This window comes from Salarias fasciatus, chromosome 4, assembly GCF_902148845.1.
Source record: "Salarias fasciatus chromosome 4, fSalaFa1.1, whole genome shotgun sequence".
NCBI classification, from domain to species: Eukaryota; Metazoa; Chordata; class Actinopteri; order Blenniiformes; family Blenniidae; genus Salarias; species Salarias fasciatus.
In genome coordinates this window covers 8,915,217-8,934,831 of record NC_043748.1, presented here as the reverse complement: position 1 = coordinate 8,934,831, position 19,615 = coordinate 8,915,217, and the positions used below count along the sequence as shown (strand labels likewise).

Sequence of the window (19,615 nt, the reverse complement as noted above, 5' to 3'; positions counted from 1 at the left end):
AGCCCACCGGCCGAACGCTGCTGCTGCTGATGATGATGATGCGTTCAACTACCGTGGGAAAGGCGTGACACAAACTGACATGCGCGTTTACTGTGCGGCTTTACAGAAAGAATATCATTTCGGAATCACAATTTTCACAAACAACTTTGTATTTACAGATGAAAAATAAGCAATAATGATAAAGGTCTTATGTTCGAAAAATTAATTATTAAAAAACACAAATGTCAAGAATTTCACCAAATTTAAGATAATTTATTTTCGACTTCATCTCATAAAATAGTCTTTTAGGGGTTCTGCTTTGGCTGTATTTTACTATCTTACACTATTTTTCTTTTAATTTACGCCTTTACTGTTATTGAAATAACCCTGTTTCTTTGTATTCTAAGGCAGCGTTGCCTTTTTCCCACAGAACATTCCTCTCATGGAGGAAAACCTTGAAAAACTAACGAATGCCCCGTTGTCTTGGCAAAGGTTTTAACAGAAAATACCTTTTGATACAACCTGATTCTGTAGGAAACGACATAGTTGGATATTCTCTGTATAATCTCAGGAATTTTTTTGTCTTGTATTGAATGATTAAAACTTTCTCAGACAGTTATCTCCGGTTTATATGCAGGCAGAATAGTCTCTGGGATTAAAAATAACTTCAGCCTTATTCTGCATTAAGGTAAAAAAAATCAAATATTTGATAGTAATACGTTTTCCAAGGAGCTCCTGAAGGGAGCACGAGTGGAGGTGACGTCACCGCTTACTTGACAGCGTCCTGGGCAGCGACGTCTCCCCCCAGCCCACCCAGCCTCAGTCCATCTCCAGCGTGCAGTCAGTAAATGAAGACAGCAGAGTTTAATGAATGAAAGCACAATAAGAAAAGTCTCAGCACTTTTCCTCTTCAGCTTTATTGTAAACATTTCAGAGCTGAGCACAGTCAGGACTTTATGTCCGTCAGTGCTTCAAGCGCGCCTCAGTGCCCTACTGACAGCATGGACACAGAAACCTCCACAGTCCTGCCAGGCACTAACACAAAGAGTCGTCCCGTCACTGGAAATGAAAGAGAAAACAGCTCTACCACAAATAAAAAGACAGCAGAGGACCCAAACTGAAATTGGCTCACTTTAAATAGAAAAACAAACAAACTGGACCGTTTCATATCAAAAATCATCCTATATTCTTTTTTTTTTTCCTGGTATCAACAGTTTTAGCAGCCAAACAAACAACATTTAGCAGCGATTACAAAATCTCCTCACACCTCCTAACACAGAAGCATTTATCATATCATCTTCTGTCCAAGGTAAAGCATTTCTGTCTGTGGGTCCATCCAAGATACATGCTTGATAACCACACAATAAATTAAGCCTTGACTGTGGCACCATCGTCTGGTCCAATTATGTCTCCTAAACTTTGATTTACAAAGAAACAGCAGCCTTTTTTAGGTGCCACAGGAGGAGAATCCAATTTTTTTCAAACCTAATTGAACTAGATTTGGTGACCCCCGCTAAGTAACGCCACAATATGCGGATCGTGAAGCAGTCACTGCAATGTCGTGATGCACGCTGGTACTTTCTCGGCTGTGAGAATTCAGAGTCAGGCCAACATCTGAGGCAGATTCTGACGTTACAGCGCTCCCAGCTGCAGCTTTTGCTTCCATGCATGAAGGTTCAGTATGAAAATCAAGATAGAGATAATTCAAACTTGGTTTACATCAAGTGCAGTCTGATAATGAAATATTCCATCTTCTCTTATTTATCCCAATTTTACAGTTGAATCGACAGAGTGCTTCACAAACGGACATTGAACAGTACAGGATTGATATTGAAGAAGCTAAAACGTTCATCACATAAGTGTGCGCTGTTGTGTTCATCCTATTGCTTCATCAGCAGTTAGCTTGAGAGAAAGAAAACAAAAGCAGAGCTCGAGCAGCAGGCCTGGTCAGCAGGGATCTCTGATCTCTGGAATAAGAGAATCTTAGGCACTGGCGACATAAAACAGAAAGGCGGCGGACCCTGAGAGAGGCCGACCTGCCTTCCCGTCACTGATGGTTCTCCGAGGCGGAGCAGCTGGGCGGTCCTCCGAGGTGCTTCCAGTCGGCCTCGTTCTCGCAGCGCTTCACTGTGCTGAAGAACTTCCTGATGAGAGCTTTGGCGTCGGCTTTAACTGCGGACCCAGAGGAGACGGTTTGACAGGAAGCCTTTGCAGGAGTAGTAGAATTCATGTAGTTTCCATCACGCCCTCACCTTGATTTTTTTCCCTGCTTCGCCCTTCCGCAAGAAGGTGCGACAAGAAGCGAGCGAAAGACTTGAACAGCTCCTGCGAGAGAGGAAAGCTCATCTATAAACACCTCGATTGTGCCGTCTCGTATTTTGTGTGCAGAACTCTACGCACCTTTGTGGCAAACTTTCCCTGAGAGTAAAACGGATCCAGGTAGCGAACGACGATATCGGCTGCTTCTTTGAGGGTCACGGCCTTCGGGGGCTCGCCGGCCGGGTGCAGCGCCCTCTCCTCCACGTTGGGGTTGAAGCTCACTCTCCTGTTGCTCCCACTGGATCGGCGGCTTCGCTTCGCCGGAGGGGAAGTCCCGCCGGTGGATTTCGTATCATCTCTTATCTGGGAAAAAAAGAAAACGCAGATTTTTGTTTTTAGCTTGCAGGCTCTGAGATGACCCTGAAGCAGTTTCCCAGTTTGGCTCCTTTCTCTCCTCCTGTGATCGAAGGTTCCTGCTGGTAAATTCCTGGTATACTGTGCTATTTATATATACAATAAAACAGAACCTGAAACGGTGAAAGACGTCCGGTTTCTAAGCTTGACAGACAGCAGACCCTCACCTCTTTCACTGCAGTCACATCAGCTGCTACTTCAGGTTCATTTTGTCTGCGTGAGATACAAGCGCAGTTAGAGCCGAGGACATTTTTCAAACAAACTCCTGATCAAATTGGACAAATGAGGACAAATTACTCTGTCGGGGACGCTGTTTCCTGCCGAGGAGCGTCCTGAATGACCTTAACGGTCTCCTCCTCGGGTGGAATATCCTCTTTATCGTCACTTAAAACTATAACTTCACTTTCCCGTTCCACGAGGATCACATCCTCGGTCTCCGATTCCACGGGGCTGCCCTCCACTTCCTGCGCAGCAGCTGGCGAGTGTTGTTCCCGGCCGGCGTTCTCTGGCGGATTCGCAGTGGGAGAGTGAGATAACGTAGCATCCGGTTCCTCCGGCGTCTCCGCCACCTGGCTTTGATCTGGTGTTTGTTTCTTGGTGAAGTACTGGGAAATGCTCCGGGAGCTCTTGGCGGCTTCTGCCAGCTTTTGCTGCTTCTTGCTTAAGGCTCTGCCTCCCTTTGTGGGGCTGCTCAGGGAGGCACTGACGGCGTTTGCTCTGGCTCTGATGGAGGAAGATACGGCTGCTGCCGTATCCGTGCTTGTATCTTTCGTTCCCTCCCCGTGTTCTTTAGCGGTCGCCTCTCCGGAGCCGACGTTCACAAACCCGCCGCATCCTGCCGCCTTGGTGGAGGCGGCCTCTAACTCCAGGAGCTTCTTTGCGGTGACGAAGGGGTCGGATGAGCCTCGCTGGCCTGCTCCTATTCTCTTACGCTTCATCTGGAGGAAAATGAAAGAAAGAAAATTTGTTTTGAGAGCAATAAAACCTCAAAGGGAATAATTATTAATCACTGTTAAGACATATAAATAACTATTTTCCCAGGGTGCAACAGCAAATCTTGGCATGCCGTTACCAAATGTGTACCAATTTAATAACTTTGACGCCAGATTAACATGTCATACAGAGAAGAGAGAAGTGAAAATCAGGATTTGTGTAATCACGCTCGTGGCCACAGAGGCTGCTGTTGTTGCTTTTAGAGACAGTAGGAGAAGTGAGTGTGTAATAAAGCAGCTTTACTGAGTAGATCTGGGACGCAGAAGTGAATCCATGCAGGTCATCGGACACCGAGGAAGCAGAGGGGGGCGTTTCCTCTCTCTGCTTCGTCTCGGTCTCGCCGCTGTCGATGCCAGTGCCGTCTTGTTCATTCCCCAGTGAGGCTGGTGCTGCTTTCTTCATGTCTGTCACCTTCAAGATAACACAGGAGAAGCAGAAACACCCCCCCGTGTCGTCGTCTGCTCTCAACAAGCCTGGAGAGAAAAAGCTAAAGTCTGCTGTTACCTTCTTCAGGACAGCAGCCTTGTATACGTTGGCAGATTTGCTGTTTTTGAAGACTTTGTGTTCAATGTCCACAGCCAGTGATAAAGTGCTACAGCGAGAAGACACAGAGAGAGGAGAGAAAACACACAGCCACCATGATGAGTACAACTCCAGTGATTTAATAATGTCTTATCATAACTGAGATGTCTCACCTGGAGTCATGTTCTGCCCCCTGCTGGCCATACAGTGCCTCCTGCAGCAGGGTCAGGCAGTGCTCCCTGGCCTGAAACAAACATTTTAGTAACAATTACCCCCCCGAAAAAAAATAATAAAGTCCTGTGTTTCATCTGTGGCAGTCGAGTGATTTTCCCTACCTTCACGGTGAGCCTGGGAATCCTCTGGCTGCTGGCCTCTCGGAGCGGGCAGTCGTCATCTGGCACATGGAAACAGACCGGTTACACCTCCTTATCCATCAGTCTGGACACCGATTCATTATTTATTACCCTTATTTCCCCGCTGACATTACCTGGAGGAATAAAATCTTGCTCGTGATCGTTGTTGCCCTGAAGAGAACAGAGGAAACATTTTTAAAAACAAAAACCATCAGTTAGACAGCATTCATCTGATTCCGTCACCGATCTCACTTCATCACAACTTCACAGCCACTGGAGAACATTTCAGTGTTTCTCAGAATATGAAGAAGGCCCAGCGAAATCCTCTGCAAATCCGGTCGCTAATGTGAAGCATGGGGGTGGAAACATCATGCTTTGGGGCTGTTTTTCTGCACAGGGGACAGGATGAGTGATCCGTGCGAAGGAAAGAATGAATGGGGTCCACGTATCGTGAGATTTAAAGCCAAAACCTCCTTCCATCAGTGAGAGCATTGAAGATGAAACGTGGCCGGGTCTTCCAGCACGACAATGACCCCAAACGCACCGCCTGAGCAACAAAGGACTGGATCGGTAAGAAGCAATTCGAAATCCTGAGGCCTCATTTATCAATCTGTGCTTAGAACAGATTCTGAAGTCTGTCATTCGAATCAAATTTAGAATACATGTACGTACAAAAAAATTATCAAGCGTGCCTGTTGTACACATGAGTAAGTGGACAGTGTTGATGAATCCCACCTGTTCTTAACTACCGTGCTCGTTCATGGTTATTTGCATTCAGAAATGCCTCAAGTTAACCATATGAAGAAACAACACACCTCTTTATGAACAGAGGAGAGATTTCCAGAGGAAAAAAGTGGTCTGACGCTAAAGTCTGTGTCAGAAATCCCAGCTGGATGAGCTCTGGGGCGGCTTTGTTTCCTCTCGTTCCAAAACAGTTCCAAGAAATCAAGGCATAAATCCATTAATGTTATTTTTTGACAAAAGAAAAATAAGCAAAAGAATAATTCTCAGTTGGGAATCGATCCTCGGTTTTCCACATGACAAGCTTTAACCCTGCCATTGGACCAACAGTAGTCATCTCACTCCTTACTCTTACAAGGCTTTAGTCTGCTTTTCACAAAGCCCGTGTTGCCCGACAACAGCCCCAAAACACCACTGCTCTGGAGGAAAGTTCCAAAATACCCACTACAGCGTGTGCAACCCTGGTGAAGACCGACAGGAAACATATGGGATCTGTCATTGCCAACAAAAGATTATATTTCAATGTATTGAGTTGGACTTTTGTTATTGACCAAATGCTTGTTTTCTACCATAATTTAGGAATGATTTCTTTAAAAACCCTTCAATGTGATTTCCTGGATTTTTTTCCCCACACATTCTTTAACAGTTGAAGTTTACCTACGATGACAATTACAGACCTTCGTCATCATTTTTACAGGGAGAAGTTGATCAATCAGTGGCTGACTAAATACTTTTTTGCCCCATTGAAAGCGCACGTATGCCATGCAAAATAACAATTACAACCTCAAAACTCTTCTTTTTGTCTGGTGAATAATTTGCAAAGAAATTCATTGTACATCGCAGTGTGTAATGACAGTTTCCAGTGGATTCAGACGGCTGATTCAAGCATCCCTCGTTTCTCCTCACTTCACTTTAGACATGGCTTCATGTGTTCTTGGTGGAGGAATTCTCTCGATTGTAAAGGAGGGATACATGTTACACAATGGGGCCACGAAAACCGAACACAGAGCTTGTGAACCGAGGAAAATCTGGGAAAGTTTTCAGATGGAACAAATAACATACTCCAAGGCTACAAAAACAAATCGTCAAAAGATGGAGCGCTGCCATCCCACTGCTAACAATATCTCCCCATCTGAACATTTCCCAAGCACACATCCCTCTTTAATAAAACATCCCTCTGCTCCAATTTTTTCTTTTGATTGTTTGTTTTTTTTGTTAGTTTTATTACTATTTTTCAGTGTTGTTTTTTTTAATCTCAAGTATTTCAAACACTCCTACTGCAGCGGAGACAAATTACAGCTACTGATGTGAACCAGATGAGAAATTATACATATATGTGTAAAATTAAAATGAATAGATCTGAAAAGGGTGGCAGGAGAGAGGTGTAACATTAGCTTCTTTAATTTGCACTGGCAGCATTAGTCGATTGTTTACTCTCCCGTTCCCCAAGTCCCTGTTGTTAAAACATCCTGCTTTTTTCATGTTTTGTTGTTTGGCTGCGTTGCACCTGAACCCAGTGAGGACTGGCTTCACTCCGACGCCGGTGCCAGCTCCTCTGAACATGTGGCAGCGATCTGAGAAAAGCATTCTGAGGGGCCCCGTCGGCCTCTGCTGCCAACAGCTGGCACGCAGATGTGGACCAACGCCACGCGAAGGTGTTTCGACATTTCAGCTTTAAGTATTTCTTACTTGCTTTTTAAATACGGTTGTTTTTTGTAAACAATTGGTGGAAAATTGCCCTGAACGAAACAAGAACCCGAGGCTCCGACGTTGGATGACAGACATGAAAGTTGATGCATAGTTTCTGTGCTGATTATCTTGAGTCACCTTGCGCAGGCTCATCTGCTTCTTGAAGAGGTCCGAAAACTCCTTCTTCCTCTTGGTGCCGTCATCTTCGTCGTTACCGTCCTCTCCTTCATCAAACCTGCAACGTGTGACCGTGTTAATTGCTCTTCCTTCATCCGAGCGAGGCTGGAAAATCTACGCGAGAACCGTCAACGTTTCAGAGAGCGCGCCGACCTTTCAAAGCCGTAGCCCTTCCTCCCGCCCTCGTAAAGGTCCGGCCGAAATCCGAACGGCCCTTTGGGCCCGCTGCTCTGAGCCGTGTTGACCCGGCTGCTGAGGGCCGCTGCTCGGGCGATCTGGGCCCGCACCACTTTGGGGTTGGCGCAGAAATCGCAGGCCTTCGCGCAGTTCGGCGGCTTGTCGCCAAAGAACTTGGAGATGGTGGTGTGGCGACAACTGATGGGGTGAGGGGAAAAACAAAATTAAAAAAAAAAAAATTCAAACAACTTTTTTCACTCTCTGGAATCAAGGTTTTCAATGCAGACACGTGCACACGCATCGCTGTCTCCACAAACAATTCGGCACATCACTGATCAATTCCCTGTTGCGTAACAATCACAGACTACCACAATCGATCCTGGTGTTATGAAATGAGTCACCCCTCTGAGTGTTCATGGATTAAAGAACAACACCAGCTTCAATTCATCTGATTTTATTAAACAAGCTGATTGCACCTTAAATTCTTGACTGAAACTGTTTTCAGGATCTTCCGCTGTATATTCCTGGCGTATCTCTTCATTAAAGACACATTCATCCTCTGCAGTACGTTACATTTCTTTACTTTGTGATATTTCTATTTGTTCAATAAAAAAACTTTTATCTTGTATCAGATCCAGCATTACATAACTGTCAGTGTTCACACAGCCACACTGGTGCTACACATATGGAGCCAGTCTGGGGAGCGGGATATTAGACGGGCCTCGTTCACTGAGCTCTAACTACCTTACTGGAAGTGGAAAAGTTCTACCTCCTCTCTAATGAAACACAGAGGTACTGTTTCACCGAGGGAGGTGGAGAAAAGACGGCGAGGCGCGGACACACACACAAACACACTCTGAAGCAACAGTCACTCCCAGGCAGGACTGCCGGAGAGAAACCAGCCTTTGTGGTAAACAGCAGCAAAACTTCGGCGAGTGTGAAAATCGAAAAGAAGAAACGGAGACGCCCTGAGGACCGCCGCTCAGGTGAGACTAAAAGAGGACAGAAAGAAACAGAGAGTGGGATTTATCTAGCTTTTCCTGAAGCCCACGTGCAGTCTGTCATCTGTATTTATGGAATTATCCCTGCTGTCCTAATCTCAACCTGACTGCTAATCTCCAGCAGCGTCTGAGCCCTCGTCCTCCTCCCCTGGATGACGTTCTGCTCGGCCCCACAACAAACCAACGACGCCCAGCGGGAAGCCACTCCGGGGGAGAAACGCCGAGTTCACCGCCGTCCCCTCTTCATCAACTGCTTTTGTAGATTCTGACAGTGAGTCTGGGCTTGGCTGAGGTTGAGAAAACAACAAAACCTCTCGCAGGTAAGAGCCTTTCTCTGTGTATGAGTTCAAGAGCAGCAGAAGACATGAGAGATACTCCCAGCTGAGGAGGAATCTCAGGAATGTGCGTTATAGACTTGTTAGGTGCACACGTACACGAGTCAGCTTTGAAATAACCTGGCAGGGCAAGGCATTACTAAACAGTTCAACACAATAAGCCACTTTGTTTGCACCTACCTGCCACAGTGGGATTACTATGTACAGCATCTCTGCTGTAAATCTGGCATTCGGGTAAGTTCTAATTGAAAATGACAATAGTTTTCCAGAAGTGCTGATTCAAGCAAAAAAGTTAGTCAACTTTGGAATTAATGGAGGCAATTAAATGTACTTACAGTGTGCTGACTAATGCAACGGAATGCAATAAACAGAGTTTTCATAGCGACCTCACTTATACAGTAGAGTCCCTATAGACTAATTTCAGCACAGGAATGAAATGTGAAATGAGCTCTATAGGAACACACGATGCAGTCGAACTCGTCCAACTAGTTTCAGAATTGAAGCTCTTCAATAAACACTTTGCATGTTTAGATTTCAATTGATTTGAAATTGCTCACTTGTTGGCGTAGGTTGACAATCCCTTAAATCTCTGTTATGATGAGTCTGATTCCGGTTTTCCTCATATTGACTTGTGAATACAACAAACCAGTGCATTGCTCCTCTTTCCAGATTTCTCACTAGCCTTCCCTTCGTCACATAATATGAACAAAACCAGGTTTTAGAGTTTATTATCTCTATTTAAGATCAAAATACCTTCCTCGAAAATCAGCATAAAACCCTGAAACAGTCTTATGAAGCTGCGTGTGAAAGGGATATTTATCTTTTCACAGCCTTCAAAACTAGGCCAGAAAATGTCACACCCATTTCAGCAACACGAACACAGTGATTCACTTTGGATTTGAAGTCTCACTTCAACCTGTTGCTCATGTTCCACTCTGCACACAAAGAGCAGCAGGTGCAGGAGCAGCAAGCGGTGTTAACCTGACAGGAGGTTAACCTGTTCGTCTGCATAAACACACCGGGATATAGGTGTCCTCTTCGTCTCTCATACCACATTCTGAGAAACATTTAAGCTTCGCTGCTTAGTGTTCGCAGAGAATAAAGCTGAGTGCTTGTGTCAACATGCTGATTTCATCCCTCTCCCTCAGGTTGTCTCAAACAAGCAGCCGGAGTTACATCCTGATGACCGCACGCACACGTGGACGTGCAGGCAAATAAAGAGAACACTGAGCTGGGACTGCTCCCACTGCCACGCCACCATGGACGCCAAAGAGGAGACGCTAAATATGCTGAGCAAGATATGGATCAAGCTGCAGGGTCTCCCAAACGCTCACCCCATCGAGCTGGGAGCGTTCTTCATCCTCCTATCTTTCATCTGTGAGTCTCTGCTCTCTCCTACAACACTTTTCACACAGCGTTTTAAAAGCCGGCCTGTCATGATCCTGCGTCTGTTGTCTCTGCTTTCCTGCAGTGGTCGTCACTCTGATGTCGGTGCTGACCTGCGCCAGCAGCTGCTGCTGCTGCTGCTGCTGCTGCCGCCGTGGCAGGACCAAGCTAAAAGAGATGAGCATCTGAGGAGATCTGTGCAGTACAGACACGAGCAAAGGGGAAACCTTAGCACAGATGAGCGTGTCAGAAAGAGTAAAGCCTCTTTCTGCAACTGTTTAACACAAACTGCAGATTTAAAGTCAAGGGTGATAAGTGTCGTACGCGGAGCGTTCTGATGCAAAAAGATCTGTGGGACAACGAGGCAGCTGACAAACACAGAGGGCGATGTCTTGAAAGGCTGCCAAACACACCTGTGAACTCTGCCAGGTATTCAGGAGAGTCCACATTCCTTGGAGCGTCCATGTGCGCCGCAGAATAACGAAAACAACCGTTCTGACCTGAGGGGGAGCCCCGGCCAGCTCCTGCCGTCTACAATGCATGAGTCATTCTTGAAGAATGAAAAGTGGTGGTCAGATAAGATGGCCCTGAGTGGAAAGTTGCATTCTAATCTCAAGTGTGAAAGTAGCATAAGAGGGAGCAAGTGTGCCCTCTGCTGGACAGAAACTGAAGTATTGGGTATATTGATCAGCTGTAATGGGCTAAGTCTGATTATGCACATTTTCTCCCACAGCCCAAAAACCATTTGTGTTTCATTTTAAATGTAATTACAAATTCCCCAAGTGTGAGTGTGTGCGGTTCACTCTCTGTTTCTAACTAACTGTGACCCTGAATTGGATAAAACAGAACAAATGAGTGAGTTCCTGCTCACCATTGAGCTTTTCCCCTTTAATCAGCTATCAGTTTATCAGCTGTCCACTTGCTGCTGCAATAGTGTAGATTTCCCTATTCTGGGACAAATAAAGTATTATTTTATCTTATATAGATGATCATCCACAACATTATGACCACTGACGGGTGATGTGAGTAACATTAGGCGTATTGACGCTGGAGGTCACACATGGATATAATATGAGACAGGTAGATGGTCATACACTTCCAGCTGATCAGTGTAGCCTCCATAATGGAAGGTGTGTATACAGCCAAAACCTGCATTTAGTTTTTCTGCAGTGGGTGAAGGGCTCACGTAACAACGTGTAAATTTGTCGTACATTCATTGATGAATGAACAAAGGTTTGTTTTGCATGTAATGAAATATAATAGCATTCTTCTACATGTGTGCATTGAATATTCCACTCACCCTTCCTGCTCACAGAATGACACCATAGCTTCGAAGTCAGTGATGGCTGTTTTGTCAGATTCTTTTGCCGAGCCGCGTTTCTCCTGTGGATACATTTCAGATTTTGTTTTGTTTTTTGTTGTTTTTTTTTTTTAAATAAAGTATTTTATATTGCTCTGATACATTGTGAGTGCTTCATTTATTATCTGACCTGTTTACGGGACACCTCCTGTCGAATGAGGAAAAGAATTTGCTCTTTATCCTTCGCCGAGTAGTAGGTACGACAGGAGGAGGGCAGGCCGTCTCTTCCTGCACGGCCAGACTCCTGGTAGTAGCTGGCCAGAGACTTTGCGAGGTTCCAGTGAGCTACAAATCTGCAAAGCCATAAACACTGCCTTAAAACCTTACAAATATTCAGAAGGTGATCTCTGGAGTTTTGCTTTACCTGACATTGGCCTTATCCACTCCCATCCCAAAGCTGATGGTAGCAGCAATAACCAGCACCTTCCCCTGCATCCACTCATTCTGGACTTCTGTGCGATCGCTTGCTTTTAAACCTGCAGGAGCAGAAATGTCAACCGAATTTCTTTTACTCCCATCGTTCGTCTACATCCAATAACTTTTTACCTGCATGATAAGGCTTGGATAAAACTCCAAGCTTGGTGAGCTGGAAGGCCACCGTTTCACAGCCTTCTCTGGTCCGACAGTATACGATCCCACATCCCTGTTCATCACACAGTGTGAAAACAAATTTAAGGCAAAAGTAACAAATTGAAGAAACACTGAGTCCAAGTCACACACCTGTCCAGTTGACCCGCTGTCCAGTCCCAGTGATTTCTTAACAAAGGCGTGGAGGTGGACATAGGGGTTTGGCAGCAGCTCCCTGAAGATCACGTCGTAGTGCAAGTTGCTGCGGAAGACAGGCGTCGCGAAGGACAGCGGCTGGCGCAGCCGCAGCGACTGAAGAATGTCCTCTTGCACATTCTTGGGTGCCGTTGCTGTCAAAGCTAAGCAGGGGACTCCTGGTAAGCGAGAACGCAGCTCTCCCAGTTTGAGATAGTCCGGTCTGAAATCGTGACCCCACTGAGAGACGCAGTGTGCCTCGTCCACCGCCAGATAGGACAGCAGGCCACGGGAGGAAAGGTCTGTCAGGCACGGCTGGAATGATGGTGAGGCCACCATCTCCGGAGTAATGTAGAGAAGCTTCAGCTTGGGGCTGCTGCTCCCCAGGTCGGCCAGGATCAGACGGCGCTCACCTGCTAGGAGCTTGGAGTTGATGGAACAGGCGGGGATGTTAAGACTCTTCAGGCGATCCACTTGATCCTGGAGAAAAACAGGAAAAGGGATTAACAAATACTGATAGGGACACTGAAGAGCTGAGCCAGTGGGTAGAACTAACCACTTCCTTAATCCAGTTGATAACAGGTAAAACATGAACATATGTCAAACATTTCATAATAAAGTCACTCAGTAGAACTGCTTCAGCCAGAAAAATATGGTTATTACATGTTGAACAAGGTCATTATTGTTACTAAGATGTTTTGGAGGATTTTTTGTTTGTTTTATTCTCTTATTATTATTTTGTGGCAGTTTTACTCCACAAACTTTCTTATTAGACTGTATATTTAACAGTGTCATTGTTTACGTTTACCTTATTTATAATTCTCATTTCACTCATTTATTGGGGCAAATCAAAGGATCTTTCTCTCTGTTTTTCACCGCTGCGGATGGTCTGCTTTCTAAAGCAGTCCTCGGGCGTAAGAAGAGATCATGTCATCCGTTAGCAGCAGCGCACCGACGCACACACTGACCTGGATGAGGGCGATTAGCGGGGATATAACCAGGGTGATGCCCTGGGCCAGCACCGCCGGCAGCTGGTAGCAGAGGGACTTTCCTGCTCCGGTGGGCATACACACGAATACATCTCTGTCACCTGCAGGAAGAGCAGAGTCCCAGCATGTCACACGATAAACTCACGTTAAAGTTAAAAAAACGTCTGAGAAGTTTTCCTGCGCTTAGCAACCTCAACGTCCCGTTAGCAGCCACACAACTAGCAGATTAATGGACGAGTCGGTAATTTACCTCTGATGACAGCCTTGACAACATCTTCCTGTAGCTTAGTCCTGAAGCCGTCGAAGCCGAAGTGAGTTTTTAATGCCTGTTTTAAACTTGTTGGCATTGTTTGACTGACAATGGGAAAACTCGTAAGAACCGACCTGGCATTGTCGCACAGCGATGACGTCACGGACGACAACACAAACTCAAACAAAACAAGTTTCTTCATTAACAAATTAAATAAATTAATAAAATAAACAATGAATGACATAGAAAAGGCAAGTTTATGTATCCAGTGTGACGGATTTTTTTTTTTTAGAATTATTGCGATGATTCTGAATGTGTGCGCGTGCGTGCGTGTCATTGGTTCAGAAGGTACACGCCTTCTGTAAATCTCAGCTGCTCATTATCAATATCTATCTATAGATGATATTGATAGATAGAAGTGTCTGGGGACAGGGAAGTCTGGGCATCTCTGCTGAGACTGCTGCCCCCGCGACCCGGCCCCGGATAAGCGGTTGAAGATGGATGGATGGATGGATGGATGGAAGGATCTATAGATATAGATATAGATATAGATATAGATATAGATATAGATATAGATGTAGATATAAAAGCATATTAGCATGTGAGGAGGTTATCTGGTGAACCTAAATTGCCTCTCGGTGTGAATGTGCATGAGTTTGTGTATCTGTGATGGATGAATCCATATAATATTGTAGTATAATGCAAGAAAATTATCAACGTGCACTGCATCTATGTTGACAACTAATTTGTACCTGTCCACACGCTTTGAACTGTAAATTTGTTAAAAAAAAAAAAAAAAAAAAAACATAAACTTTCACAAAATAAACTGCTCTAATGTGGTTCCCTAATTCTCTTTATAAATAAATAAATGAACTATATAAAGAGGTTTGCAAGAACCTAATTAAATATAGTCAGTCTGGAGATTTTGAGATTTTCAGATCTCTGGCATACCACCTGAAGGAGAGTTTGAATGTGCATTTTGGTAGTGTTTATGGTTGCCTGAAGATTTATTATTAAATAGCACACAAACATTTTGCTTCAATTCATAAAACATCCATAAACATGAGCTAGTTATTGCACTCCCAGCACTGTTCTTATTTTGTGAGCTCATCCGTTTGAAACACTCCATGCCGGTAACTCTGACACACAGACCAGACGTTAGAACGTTGATTTGGTTTTATTCATTCGCCTCAGAAGTGCATTGTTATTGCAGGATTAATATTGCACAGTACATAGCATTATTACTATGGGTTTCATTTCAAACATATGAAAATACATCATGTATGAGCAAAGGGCAGCACTATTGCTCTATACTGAGAGAATGGTTGCAACAATCACATCAAAGCAGCAGCAGCAGCATCATACAGTGGTCACATAGTGGAGCTATTAGAGATATTTCACATCAGGATCTGTGATTCTTGTTTGCTATATTTCATGATGTTCTCTACGGGTTTCATAAGGAAAAGCTGACAGAGGAAAACTTAAACCCAGAGGCAGGATGAGGGGCAGAGACACTCAGACTTGCTTTCCGGAGATGTGATTACCAGATCTTTGATGATCTCCACTGTACCAAATAGGGGGAACAGATTCTCATTGAAGGTTTCATTGTAGGTGTAAATGTGGAAATGTCGCTCCACATCATAGAAAGAAAGTTGGCCATTTTCATAGTCGAGGTAGATGCCCACTTTACTCGGGATCAGGCCAGGTGGCAGGGCGGTGAAGGGCACAGTCAGCGCCTTCAGCTCAGTGCCCCTCTCCAGCCTCAGGGTCAGATAACCTGTGTCAGTGTTTAGAGACTTGAAGCCTTTCCTCAGAGCCGACTCTTTGGCCACGCCCAGCCGCCAGTCCCGCTCTCCCACCTCCACCTCCCAGTAATGGCGACCGGACTTGAAGCTCTCAACTGCAACAGCGCACCACCAGCCATCGAAACGCTGGTGATAGTTGGGAATGTCTTTCCTCTCAAAGCCGCAGCGCATCCTCTTCTCATCCGTGATGAGCAGGTCAGGGTTGGCCGTGTCCAGGTCCAGAGTGACCTCCACTACAGGGTGAAGTAATATATTTAAATTATCAGTTATTTGGAGGAACAAAAACACAAACAAAAAAAACTAAAATAAAAAGAGAAACAATGTCATACCTGCAGCATCTGTAATCCAGTCCCAAACTGCAAAGAAATAAAACCATTGAAAAGTTATCAAACAGAAAATGCAGCATGATCGTGATCCAGATGCTTTTACAGATGCAGGACACTGCATTGGCTGTTTGCAGTCATTAAACATGTTGCTGGTGATGAAAATGACATAAAGGACTATGTAAAGAAGAAAACTTAAAAGCCACATAAAAAGATGATCTTGCAGAGGCTGCACAGTGTTGCATTGATTTAAAAGAAATGTAGGGATTTGAAATTAAATTCCTCTTATTTCCCCTGTTTGCTTGCACTGAATATGCAAACATCTTTATTTGAATGTCAAACTGCTTGACTGCTGATGTGGTTTACTAGGAGCACTTACAATGGAATTTCAAAGTTAAAGTTGCCAGCTGAGGAGTACGATGTGGTTTTAGTGTTGGTGCTGATTACTCACCTGGCTGAGGAACATAGGATATGGCACCTAAAGGAAAGTAATAACAAATCAATGAGGAAATTTCAATTTAAACTCAGCAACAACGCCTAGATTAAAAAGCTCAGTTCTGCTTTAATTTACAAACCAATGTTCTGAGTCTTTTGCTTCCACAGAAGCCACTGCTGAGGTATGGTGTCCTGCAAGCAAAAACCGACACGGCTCACGTCATGAACTGCTTGTTGGGAAATAAAGTAAGATTTTCTGATGACGAAAGAGACCCCCACCTTATCAGGCTGCTGGAACATTAAAGTCCACATGACCAGCTCCATCGCAGCCAGAAGGTTGGGAACACGACCCCAGCGCCAGCTGGACTGTAGATCTCCTAAAACCTTCACCATGGGCTCACCGGGCCACACGCTTTGCTGCACGACAAGAAGTGTGGATGGAAGTGTGTACGATAAGAAAAAGTAGCATCACTTAAAGCATATAGTGGTGTTAAAAGGTAATATTGTTTGTATATTTGCACTTCCCACCTCAGGTTGAGCTCTCACATCCTTCATCCAGTTGAGAAGCAGAGTCTTGGCCTGCAGCAGGTCCTGCTCAGTAATCACATCAGGCTGTTTGCAGTCGTCCTTCTCTGGCCAGCCATCAGTCTGCATGGGCCTCTTCTGCAGACACAGCCAGGCAAACAGCTAGCTAAGACATCTCCTAAGGAACTATAGTTATATTCTGCCTCCTACTCTGTTATGGAAATCAAAGGTTCAGACAGCTCAGCACCTTGCTCTCCAACATGGAGGCCCACTGCACGATGAAGGCCCTGCAGAGAGGAGTTGGCCAGTCGTCATCTTGATTCCAGATGTGCTCCAGGACTCCAGATTTCTGTAAATGTTTGTAGCATTGTTTGATATTACAACTTTATTTCTGGACTCTTCAATACTTAGCTGAGCAGTAGTCAGTGTTGTTTAGTAATCCTCTCAGTCACAATAATGTTTTGAGCTATATGGCAACAACATACAGCTCCCAACATCCTTATAGATTCAGAGGTAACAGAGGATTTACCTGGCATACACGGTTGAGATTTCTTGCCAGATCCACAATAAACAGCTGGTCCTCATCCAGCGGCTCTCTCTTCTCCTTCTTTGCTCTGTAGTGTGATTCCTAAGAGAGAAATCAAATGTGAGAAACTATTTGGGGAGAGAAGGAGTTCCCAGGGAAAAAGAAAACAGGCATTAGTGCTGGTTCACAAGTGCTTTAGAGAGTAATAAGGTCGATGTGGAGAGGAGGCGGTCACTTAGCCTGATCAAAATGCACATCGTGGCTCTAATCTTGTCAGCAGAAAAGAAAGACACCCCCCCCCCCCCCCCCCCTCCAGATTCTTTGCCTGGATTCATCTCATCAGCTCCCTGCATATGGTGGCTCTTTTCAAATGAAGCCAGGAAAAGATAAATGTGTGCAGTCATGTGCTACTGAAACAGCATTGTCATGTCAACCATCAACTGGAGTACCAAGGTGACCTAAAGCAGTGTCAGCCACGCTGGGCGCAAAACAGGTTTGAACATTAAACACAGCATGTTTTCAGTATAACGATTGGAAAAAGACTTACTTTTATCTTGGCCGTCAGGTTTTTGGCAGGCTCCAGCATGAAATGAAAACACTGCATCATCTTGGCTGGTCTGTGCCTGCGTCAAAGAAAGACACAAAAACCTCGGTCGAAAAGTGGGCGTGGCAAAACATGACACAGGCAACGCTTTATTTACTGCTATTTACTGAGCAGCTGTGACACTTCAAAGTTCAAACGGACATGATCAACATTCAGTTGTGCCATAGTATAAAATGGTGTAGTGGTTAGTACTCTTATTCTGGGCATAAGGGTCGTCCTTTATGGAGCATCTGTATCTTTATTCTTATTCTGGGTCGACCCTGCCTTTTGCCTAAAGTCGACTGGATTGCCTCCCATAATTCAAAGTTGGGACAAGTTAGTTATAGGAGATGGAAGGATAGAAGTGAAGAACAACCACAAGCTGGTAAATGTTTAAATTTTTATGAACCTGTTGAATTAATAATTCTTGTGTCTGAAAGGTGACACAGCCTGTTCTTTTAAGCCGAGCCACTACAGACAGGTTTCCTTCAGATAACAAAGGTCTCTGAACTGGAACACCTTTAATATTAACTTCCTCAACACATAAAACGAAACTTAATATGGCTATTAATAAAACATAACACTGCAGTTTGACCACCACTGCCTGCTAAAAAAGTAGTTATGGTTTGGCAGGCTCTGATAAAATACATGGAAATGACGGACAAACAAAGTGTATTGTGTGAAAAAGAATGGGGACACCATCTAGTATTTCAGCAGGTCATGGATATGTAATCATTAACTAGATCATAATCAAACAATAAAATCAGCCTGAAAGGTGACAGGCATTTCATGTTTAAAGTATTTCTTGTCTTCATGTCTTTTGTGAGCCTCTAATGTTTTTCCTTTCTTCATTATTTTCTGTGCTTCACTGTAAATTTCCTCCAATTCACCCTCTGCAGGTAACTGGATTCTGTCTGACTGCCAACATACAGTGTGGCCAATCAGTCTAAACTGATGAGGATAGGAGTGAAAATGCTCTTCATTCAAGCCCACGTTTTTCTTAAATTATTGTTTCTCTATAGTTTTATTATGCCATAAAAAGTCCTGGATAGGCCAAGGCCCAAATCTGATCCACCAAGCTGCAGTACTCATCTGAACATCACCATCATATGATAAATACACTGTTTTGATTCAATGCTGCTTCACAATATACAGAAATGCAAATAAAATCGCATGGCAAGACGTTTTTATTTAAAGCTCACTACATGTCAATAGCAGGGATGATGAAAGGATTTTTCCAAGCTGTGGGAAAACATGACCATGCAGATTTGCAGTGTGAGAGCGACCCAGTTGGAGACCAGCTGATGACTGCGCAGGACGTAAACACATACCTGCTATATGACTTTGCGGCAGATCTGCAATGATACTTCTTACAAACACCTCAAATCTGCACATATATTCCCGTGCATGTAACAGAACCACGCATTTATACAGTCAATGTCATGTAACGTGTTTCTTTAAGTGCGTCTGACTTAATCCGCACAATTTTATCACAACACACTGAGGTAGCTTACCTCAGGCTTAAAGAGGCTGCAGAGACTGTCTGGTTCTTCTCTTCTCTTTAAAGCGAGTATTTTCCCCTGCCCAAGTGTCCCGCCTGTCTGCTGCAGTGTCTGACCTTGTTTACATACCAGACTGAGACTCGGCTGCTCGGGGAAGATCGGTTTTCTCCGTCAGTGACGAAGGCGGAGGTCCGGTGGACAGAGAGGGCAGCCATCTTGGTAAGGTCAGAATAAAACTGATTTTGGGTGAAAGGCGCGATCTGTCGATTGTGCTGCGCAAAAATGGATCCTTAATTAGGGATTGGGTTGAATGTCATTAAAAATATTTAGATATAGGACTGTTGATATTCTCATAATCTATGTAAAATTAACAAAACGTGCACAATTGAGGGCTTTCCAAAGCATAAACCTGTGTGTTCAGCTAGATTTTACAGTCTAGAACCCTCAATGCATTGCCTGGAGCTGAGAACTATTAATAATATGTAACTTATTCATGTATCTCCTCAATTTATTCATCGGCAGGATCATT

At 44.4% G+C, this 19,615-nt stretch overlaps 2 protein-coding genes and 1 long non-coding RNA gene across 4 annotated transcripts in view; 1 reads left to right on the top strand and 2 right to left on the bottom strand.

Annotated features, from left to right (window-relative positions):
• Window positions 1-886: 886 nt before the first annotated feature.
• recql5 (RecQ helicase-like 5) lies at window positions 887-13,530 on the bottom strand. Its single transcript, XM_030090279.1, has 19 exons — window positions 13,388-13,530; window positions 13,117-13,238; window positions 12,107-12,628; window positions 11,933-12,029; window positions 11,751-11,862; window positions 11,517-11,679; window positions 11,327-11,409; window positions 7,281-7,502; window positions 7,089-7,185; window positions 4,655-4,691; window positions 4,503-4,561; window positions 4,341-4,411; window positions 4,150-4,237; window positions 3,889-4,056; window positions 2,950-3,590; window positions 2,820-2,865; window positions 2,380-2,601; window positions 2,232-2,304; window positions 887-2,151 (listed from the first exon to the last, which is right to left on the bottom strand). The coding sequence occupies exons 1-19, from the start codon at window positions 13,482-13,484 to the stop codon at window positions 2,027-2,029; spliced, it is 3,045 nt and encodes a 1,014-aa protein (XP_029946139.1). The 5' UTR covers window positions 13,485-13,530; the 3' UTR covers window positions 887-2,026.
• Window positions 8,051-11,443, top strand: LOC115387536 (uncharacterized). The gene is made up of 4 exons (XR_003931386.1): window positions 8,051-8,290; window positions 8,427-8,625; window positions 9,789-10,017; window positions 10,112-11,443. It is a non-coding gene; the product is annotated as an uncharacterized LOC115387536 (long non-coding RNA).
• Window positions 13,531-14,545: 1,015 nt separating the features above from the next.
• LOC115387010 (butyrophilin subfamily 3 member A1) overlaps window positions 14,546-19,615 on the bottom strand; it is a 30,347-nt gene continuing 25,277 nt past the window's right edge. The window contains exons 1-10 of one of the 2 annotated variants that reach the window (XM_030089517.1): window positions 19,099-19,233; window positions 17,549-17,624; window positions 17,005-17,103; window positions 16,723-16,824; window positions 16,479-16,613; window positions 16,230-16,367; window positions 16,091-16,142; window positions 15,967-15,993; window positions 15,522-15,548; window positions 14,546-15,425 (exon numbers count right to left, since the gene is read on the bottom strand). In XM_030089517.1, coding sequence (XP_029945377.1) covers window positions 14,869-15,425; window positions 15,522-15,548; window positions 15,967-15,993; window positions 16,091-16,142; window positions 16,230-16,367; window positions 16,479-16,613; window positions 16,723-16,824; window positions 17,005-17,103; window positions 17,549-17,608 — 1,197 coding nt within the window. In that variant the 5' untranslated portion in view covers window positions 17,609-17,624; window positions 19,099-19,233 and the 3' untranslated portion in view covers window positions 14,546-14,868. Of the gene's footprint in view, window positions 15,426-15,521; window positions 15,549-15,966; window positions 15,994-16,090; window positions 16,143-16,229; window positions 16,368-16,478; window positions 16,614-16,722; window positions 16,825-17,004; window positions 17,104-17,548; window positions 17,625-19,098; window positions 19,234-19,615 lie in introns of those variants that run through there. The other variant, XM_030089519.1, reaches the window with a different exon arrangement.